This window comes from Alosa sapidissima, chromosome 9, assembly GCF_018492685.1.
Source record: "Alosa sapidissima isolate fAloSap1 chromosome 9, fAloSap1.pri, whole genome shotgun sequence".
In the NCBI taxonomy this organism is placed as follows: Eukaryota; Metazoa; Chordata; class Actinopteri; order Clupeiformes; family Clupeidae; genus Alosa; species Alosa sapidissima.
Genome location: NC_055965.1, coordinates 7,876,859 through 7,885,683, shown reverse-complemented (window position 1 = coordinate 7,885,683; position 8,825 = coordinate 7,876,859). Strand labels below are relative to the sequence as shown.

General features: G+C 42.3%; 1 protein-coding gene across 1 annotated transcript in view; it reads left to right on the top strand.

The window, feature by feature from the left end:
• LOC121718226 (endoplasmic reticulum resident protein 27) overlaps window positions 1-3,715 on the top strand; it is a 4,652-nt gene extending 937 nt beyond the window's left edge. The window contains exons 3-7 of the mRNA XM_042103159.1: window positions 809-946; window positions 1,172-1,288; window positions 2,039-2,164; window positions 3,070-3,267; window positions 3,628-3,715. Coding sequence (XP_041959093.1) covers window positions 809-946; window positions 1,172-1,288; window positions 2,039-2,164; window positions 3,070-3,267; window positions 3,628-3,672 — 624 coding nt within the window. The 3' untranslated portion in view covers window positions 3,673-3,715. The remainder of the gene's footprint in view (window positions 1-808; window positions 947-1,171; window positions 1,289-2,038; window positions 2,165-3,069; window positions 3,268-3,627) is intronic.
• Window positions 3,716-8,825: the final 5,110 nt, after the last annotated feature.

The window sequence follows — 8,825 nt, the reverse complement described above, 5'->3', positions numbered from 1 at the left end:
AACCCTTATCTAACAAAAAGGGAAGCTTTTAGAAGGTCTTTGTAAAAAATCAATAACTCTAAAGGTTACTTGAGAAAAGGGTAAAGGTTTTTTTAAAGAGCTTTGCGAAAAAGTTTCATCAAAAAGGTATATCATAAGAGCTTATTCCATGGGGACAGCCAGGAATTATTTTCTAAAATTGAGAGAAAGTGTCACAATCCCATGTGGAAAGGAGAATGAGGACATGCGAACGTCTGTGTGCCGCGTCTGTTTGTCATTCTTCTGTCACTTCACACCGCCCTGAGGACGTTGGCCAGTTACAACGTGGGAGAATACAGATTCCTTCCCCATGTTGTGTGGCGCTGGCGTTCGCAACCGCTCCTCTGCAACCGACTTTTTCGCCGCTGCCAGCTGGCGCAGGAATCTCCCCGTCCGACGCCGGAGCAGCGGGCGGCCCAGAGGGCGGCTATCCCAGCGTACCGTCAGACTTACGGGGGAGGATGTCAACGGAGAGGGAAAAGCGGGTGCATTGGAGGCATTGTGGGATTGGCACTGACCGGTCACTATAAACATAATCTGTGCAGCAACCTAACATGAACCTAAACAGTGTGGTGGGAATGGCCATGCAGAGAGAGAGGGGGGGGGGGGGGAGAGAGAGAGAGAGAGAGAGATGTGTGTTTGGTTTGGTCCGTGGTTATATTCTGGTTTGCCCTCAAGACAATGCAGAGGACTGAGACCAATTCTTTTTATGAGTATCTGACTTTCTCTCTCTCTTTCTCTCTCTCTTTCTCTCTCTCTCTACCCATCTCTGTTCGCTCTCTCTCTTCAGGGAAAGGAGAGCTATGGCTATAAGGAGTTTTTGGAGGCTGCCAAAGCAGTGAAGCCCATCCCGGTAGCCCTGTGCAGTGATAAGGAAGTGTGGGCAAACTACAGCATCGCGACTGACACCATCAGCATCTTCAGAAAGGTCATCATCCGTGGTTCACTCATATACACCTTAACATTAGAACAGCTTACACTGTACTTTGCATGGCCACTGTATTAGGAAAACCTAAACAACCAGATTAAAGAAAATAATTCTATCTATCTATCTATCTATCTATCTATCTATCTATCTATCTCTCTATCTATCTATCTATCTATCTGTTCATCTGTCTGTTTGTCCTGCTCTCTGGATTGCTGTGGGGTACAGGCGGATGTAGGCCAAGAGAATTTGCAGCTCTCTGATGCAAAGAAAGTGGATGCTGATGGGTTGACACGCTTCATCAAAATGAATAATGTCCGCTATATCACAGAGTACAACCAAGTGGTATGTCATTTCCTCGACCTCTGCTTCCTCTTACACAGCCACAAATATGAAGTCTACTTTAGGCTCTGCTACTCCACTCTACTCTACTCTGTCTTACTGTATACTTCTTTTATGGCCTCCTTACACCAAACAACTTTGACAAGATTTGGGAAAGATTCTTGAAAGATTGGAGTCTTTTGAGTAAAGCTTGAATGGGAGGCATTAGTTAAAAGACTACAATCTTTCAAGAATCTTTTCCAAATCTTGTCAAAGTTGTTTGGTGTAAGGTGGCCATTAAACGTCTTTACTAGGGGGCAGCCGTGGCCCACTGGTTACCACTCTGGACTTGTAACCGGAGGGTTGCCGGTTCGAGCCCCGACCAGTGGGCCGCGGCTGAAGTGCCCTTGAGCAAGGCACCTAATCCCTCACTGCTCCCCGAGCGCCGCCATTGTAGCAGGCAGCTCACTGCACCGGGATTAGTGTGTGCTTCACCTCACTGTGTGTTCACTGTGTGCTGTTTGTGTTTCACTAATTCACCGATTGGGTTAAATGCAGAGACCAAAACCTCACGGGATCAAAAAAGTATATATACTTACTACTATACTATGCAAGCTAGTAACGATGTAATGTAACAGGGACATGCCTTTATCAGTCACATATGTTTATATGTCTCTATGTGTTATATGTTTAGGTGATTAGGACATGTCTTCCTCCTGTAGTTTAATGTTTGTCTGTCTCCTCTATGGCTCCTCACTCTCTCTGGTCTCTCAGACTGCCGTGGGCCTGTTTCAGTCGCGGGTGAAGACGCACATCCTGCTCTTCGCCAACAGGGGGAGTGCCGACTACTCCAAGCTGCAGAAGAGGCTGGGGGCTGTGGCCCCTGACTTCAGTGGAAAGGTCTGTGAGCTGCTGGTGTTAAGGAGCTTGGCCTGGATTCTGGGTTAGCCCAGGGCGATGGCCTGGTTTGGGTCAGAAAAATCTCCCTGGGAGAATGCCGGCATGTTGACTAAGTAATGTTTTTTAGGAAGGTTTTTTTTTTTTTTTAATGGAACATTCCAGAAATGTTGTAATTCCTGTCTGGAAAGCGCTAACACTTGTTATATCAATTGAACTTCAGCTAATCCAGCTCTCTCCTTGTAATCTGATTGATCACACTCCAACCCCACATATTTCTCAACATGAAAAGCCCCGACGAACAGTGTGTCGAGAATGACATACAGTATGGCGCCTCTGCCTGTTATTTGTCAGTGACTTCTCTACTCTTCCGTAAGACTCCTAACCCAGAGGTGGGCCGCCTCTTGCCCATGTGAGGCCCTACTCTGCCCCAGGGTCAGTCAAGATCAATAATTTCTGTTTCCTTTAGCTGGACATAACCATATAAGGGAGACCAGAGTGCACCAGGAAGGAGACAGGCTTCAGTGCTTTCATGGGCTGTGAAAAACGTTCTTCAAAGTATTCGCTGACCACTGTCTGCACCACACTGCTTTTCTTCTTTCAAGTCATCTTGACTTGTGAAGGGAGAATAAAAGCTTGTTTTGTCACTCGGCGAAAATTCAGGAAACCTAGTGGGCTGGAAGTCTTACACTTGAGTGTGTTTCCATGGTTGCAAGTTGCATAAACTCAAAAAAGTAGAAGTGTGGCAAACTGAAAAGTGTTACATATTCCGGTAGCTGTGAACTTCCCTTTTTCATAGAGAAAGGCCTTTAAGTCTCTCTCTCTCTCACTCACACTTTCTCTCTCTCTCCTTCTCTCACACACTCTCTCTGTCTCTCTCTCTCTCTCACTCCAAATCTGCTGGTCAGTTCCTCTTTGTCCTGGTGAATGGGGCAGTGAAGGGCAACGAACGCTCCCTGGGCTACTTTGGCCTGACGTCACGTGACCTGCCTCGCTTGGGCCTCTACGACAGCGACCTGGATAAGAAGTGGCTCATGCCCAAGGGGGACATCACCAAAGACGCCGTGCGGGCATTCTGCCAGTCCTTCCTGGACGGAGAACTCCAGGTGAGACATAGTACCTGACAGGCTGCGGCCTGTGAATCTCTACACGAGATAGAAGTCGTGATTGGCCATTAAAAAAACGTATAATGCACAAGAGATTATGTAAGCAAGCTATCAACCTTTTTACAAACTGAGTGATGGGTGAGTAGTCCTTTGGTGTGATAGTGTGAGGGTGGGGTCATTTTGCTTCTCTGTGAAATGGGAACCATGCATGTGTTTAGCCATGCATGACTGTGATGCTGACGTGCCTGCAGTAATGTTTGACTAATCATGCTGTCAAATGCTCTATGGTTCAAATGTACTATCATGACTGTCACTCAACAACACCATGTTGCATCTTATCTGCCCCACCTTGTTTTACAGGAAACAAAAGAAGCGGGCCAACCTGAAGCCAAAACTGAACTGTGATCTGAATGCTATAATCAAAATAAAACCTTTTACTGTAAAAACATAACACCTAACAGCAATGTGCTTTAATTTGCTAATCCCTGTTTTTGTCTACGAGCAGATGACATCTACCTAAAGCATTTGCCTAAAGCATCGATTGTGAGTTTTACCCGCTCAAGTCACCAATCACTGGAAATGCACGTTATGTTTGCAATGCAAGCGCATCTAAATGTTTGTGTTTCCTGTGCGGATCCATACACTTAGTGTGGGCCGCCTGCGGTCAGCCGGCGGTTTTGACCCGGGTCCAGAGACCAGGGCCGGTCCGCAGGCCTCAGCATTGTGCGCCGAGTCTGACCGATCTGATCTCCTCGACCACAGCTGTCAGACGGGGTGAGATTTACAGGGAGTGTGGCAGACAGACAAGCCTAGCTATGGAGGAATGCAGCGACAGTAAATGCAAAAAGGAGCTCCCAAATAGAAGCAGAGAGATGGAGAAAAAGCAAGCGAGCGAGCGAGACTGGAATGAGGGAGGCTATAAAAAGCAGACAGGCTTGACAATCACGTACACAGTATATAAAACCTGGCTGCACAATAAAGAAAATAAACACAATAAAAAAAATTGGCTAGGCTCAACAGGTTTAGACAAAAATTGAAAAAAAAAAAAATAGGGCCTCAGAAAAAAAATCAGGCGGGATTTCTGAGACCCAGACTGGGAATTATGCGTAATTAGCGGGGTTCGTTAGCCAAGAGGAAACAGGCCTGGGAGCATAGGAAACAGGCTGGCAATGCAGTGAGACAGGGCAGAGCTTGCAGAGCAGAGCGGGCTCAGTGTGTTTAGCCATCGGAGGCCCGCGGTAGCGGCGGCATCACAGCGCTTGTGTTTGCGGGCATGTACTGCAATCAAGTTTAGGACAACATTTTCAGACAAATGCCCCCACAGCAGACAGTAATGAGAAGAATGATGGCAGGAGGCTGTTGTCTCACAAGCAAAGGCTTTTCATTTGACCTATAGTAGTATAGAGAGAGAGAGAAGGAGAGAGAGAGAGAGTGAGTCAAAAAAGAGCTACCCTGTCTGGACGTAAACATTTCATTTAAAGCAGTAGACTAATTAGGAACTTTTATGTGGCCCAAACCTAAAGTAAGAATGTATGTCAACATAAACTGTCTGAGTGTGTGTGTGTGTGTGTATGTGTGAGAGTGTGTGTGTGTGTCTGTGTGTGTGCAGGGGTGTAGTGGTACAAAATAAGAATTAACTGTAAGGTGGACAACATAGGCTACTGAATTAGACATTCAGAACATGTTCGATAACGTTAAAGGTTATTGCCTAGTTTTTGTATAGACCCTGATTTGTTGTCTTCAATAATCAGTCCTTTAGTTCAACATTATAGACCGTTTCAACTGCATGAACAAACGTGCATTCCTAAGGGATTTCGCTGGCACAGAAAACATCATTGTAACTTGAAGACAAACAAAATTTTTTTTTATAGTAGTCAATTTATAGAGCATAAAGTCTGGTTCATTTTTATTTCAAAGTATCTGTGTTGGATTGGAACATTTCAACCAGAAACCCTCTAGGATTGAAGTATAACAATACTAGTAGGGCTGTAGTGGAGGCTAAATGCAGGTAAACACATCTTTTATCCACCTCTGAAATTTCAGAAATAGCTCTTATTAGAGTTTATCCACTTCTCAAAAAAGTTTATTCACCAATTGCAACTTTTCACATTCAAAAATCACACTGTATTATCCACATTCACATCCACATCCAAATATGTACACTCAATACCACTGGTATTGTTATAAACATTGGACAATAACCTCCAACATCATCAAACATGTTCTGAATGCCTTTTTAAAAAATCAGATACCGCATGGCGCAGTCCACCTTACTGTGATCGCAGAATTCATAGTTTACTACCCACCTACCCCCTGCATACTAGTTCTGAAAGGCATTACAGTTTTTTTCAGTCGCTAACAAGCGTTTGTCCAACTAGTTGTCACATTTTCAAAACTCTAGATACAATTAGCACAGCATCGGTCTTTTGTGGCCATACCATTCACACATTGCATGTCGTTTTCACACGATATGCAGTCAGTGAACACATTTCCACAATGCTTACATTTTCTTAACAGACAAGCTATACCTCCCAACAAAACTATGGATTGTTTTTGCAGTATTTACGAATGTTAACACACAACATCCCACAATAGCAAAAACAATATTCCAAACCTTAGATACAGTATAAAAACCTCTGCTTCTGCAATGATAACAGTTCAAAAACAATACATCTCAGCTGATAATAAACAAACAATTGAATAATTCACACACAACTGATTTATGTTGGGTAAATTGGGCCAACCACAGCTGATTCCAGTCTGGCTTAGACTCAGTGGCAGGGGTTATTTTTTTCTATTACATTGACACTTATACAGTAAAAGGAGGACTTTGAAGAGTGATGTTTATAGAAATAGAAACAGAAAAAGACAAACACTGTAATGTCTGGACGAGGAAGAGTAAGAGCAAGGGGCCCATAAGAGCAGGCCCAGTGAAAGGAGCAGGCCCAGTGAGAGGAGCAGGGCCAGGGAGAAGAGCAGGCCCAGTGAGAGGAGCAGGGCCAGGGAGAAGAGCAGGCCCAGTGAGAGGAGCAGGGCCAGGGAGAAGAGCAGGCCCAGTGAGAGGAGCAGGGCCAGGGAGAGGAGCAGGGCCAAGAAGAGGGCAAAGTAGAGGTGTAAGAATGTGTGGTGGTGGCATGTGATGAAATTCGTGCCATTATCATTGACCATGTAATCAATGCGAAGTTGATGAAAACATGTGGCCTAACATATGGCCTGAATATCGTAGACACTAAATAGAGTAATTTTTCTTTTTTTTTTATCTCCTCCCATTTTATCTGGGCTTTTTGCTGTTGTTTTTTTGTTCAGAATGCTTGTGTGTTTCATGGATATTTTGTTCACTGTAAGCAATACTGTAAAACGTTTTCTGCTCTATCATACTGTAAACAGTATTTCTACTGTACCTCCTGTAGTAAACAGTAAAGGGAAAAAATTATTTGCTTTTTACTGGAATGCTTTTGAATGTGAACATAACATGTGGACATACAGTTCCCAACAAAGAAATTTTGTGTAAAAATTGCATGCAAATACCTGTAAAACTGAAACATAAAAGTCTATGCAGTTTTTGTAGTGTCAACAATAGCCAGTATTTTGAAACCTGGTGTACTTTGATTGACTGCATGTACCTTGTGAAGTGAAAACAAGTGTTATTATTTGACAGAATAATTTCATTTTGAGTCAGATTTCCAGTGTTTTGGCAAAGTGTGTGCAGAGAAAGATGTGTTAGTAATATATTTAACAAAATGTGTTTTTGAGAAGAATATTATCCATTTGGCCAATTGTGTTTTGTAGGTGTGAGTCTGTGTTAAGAGTTTAGAAAAGGTATCTGAAGTATGGGTAAGCGCTTGTTAGCGTCTTCACAAAAACACATTTTGTTAAATATATACTAACTCTTAATTTCAGAACACATCTTTCTCTGCACACACTAACTTTACCAAAACACTGGAAATCTGACTCAAAATGAAATTATTCTGTCAAAGAATACTTGTTTTCACTTCACAAGGTACACCAGGTTTCAAAATACTGGCTATTGTTGACATTACAAAAACTGCATAGACTTTTATGTTTCATTTTTACAGGTATTTGCATGCAAAACATGCTCTATCCACAGTTTTTACACTAAATTTCTTGGTTTGGAACTGTATGTCCACATGTAATGTTCACATTCAAAAGCATTCTAGTAAAAAGCAAATCATTTTTTTTTCCTTTACTGTTTACTACAGGAGGTACAATAGAAATACTGTTTACAGTATGATAGAACAGAAAAAGTTTTACAGTATTGCTTAGAGTGAACAAAATATCCATGAAACAACACAAGAGCATTCTGAACAAAAAACAACAGCAAAAAGCCCAGATAAAAAGGGGGGGAACTAAAAAAACACACAAAATTACTGTTTCTAATCTCTGCGATCTTCAGGGTTAGACATGCTTTCATTAACATCGCATCTGATATTATCCAAGGCGATGCACCTGGGATAAAACCATTTGGTAGCAGAAGCAGAGCAGAAGTAGGTCTAAGGTTCTAAGGTTTGGAATATTGTGTTTGCTATTGTGGGATGTTGTGTGTTAATACTACAAAACAATCCATAAATACTACAAAAACAATCCATAGTTTTGTTGGGAGGTATAGCCTGTCTGTTAAGAAAATGTAAGCATTGTGGAAATGTGTTCACTGACTGCATATTGTGTGAAAACGACATGAAATGTCTGAATGGTATGGCCACAAAAGACTGATGCTGTGCTAATTGTGTTTAGAGTTTTAAAAACGTGACAACTGGTTAGACAAACGCTTGTTAGCGACTGAAAAAAACTGTAAGCAGTCTAGGAGCCTCCCATAAATGACCTGAATGGCCTACTAAATGTGAACTGCATACAGAGTGCCAACTGAACATTTCATGAGTTATACTGTACTGTATGTGTAGAGAGTTAGCCTGGCTGAACCCAGACATACCTGTTTCGTCCTGGTTCACCCAGGCTAACGGGGAGCATTGCCATTCAAACAAATAAATGTCAATGCTAAAACTCAAAGACTAGATGGCATTGCATAGATTATTCAGCTCCATCACATTTCAACGTTTTTATCACATCGGAGGAACTCATGTATTCATTTTTCTTTTTGCATTCACTTTGTGATTGAGGTCTTTTGCTGGCGTCTGCAGGAAAGGTGCTTTATTTCACACTATCAATTTATCAGTGACAGGAATAAAGACATGCAGCATGTAATGATAATCGACCTCAGACTCCTGTCAAGATGATAATGCAGCACGATTGTATACTATCTGGTAACAATTGAGACTACCGAATGTTGCATTTGGTGTGTAAACTTTATTAGGAGGTGCGTAAACACTATAAAATAATATTCAGAAATACACACTCTTAAAAGGAATGTGTTGTCCCTATCTGGACACAGAGATGTGTTAAAAAGACAATGCAAGTCTTCATATAGTTTGACATAACGTGAATGGATTCTAATAAATGCCACAGGTCCATAAGGTAAAATACCTCACAGTAAAAATGCCTACTGAAATCCAGAACACAGGTTTGATAAAAATGGTGCCAAA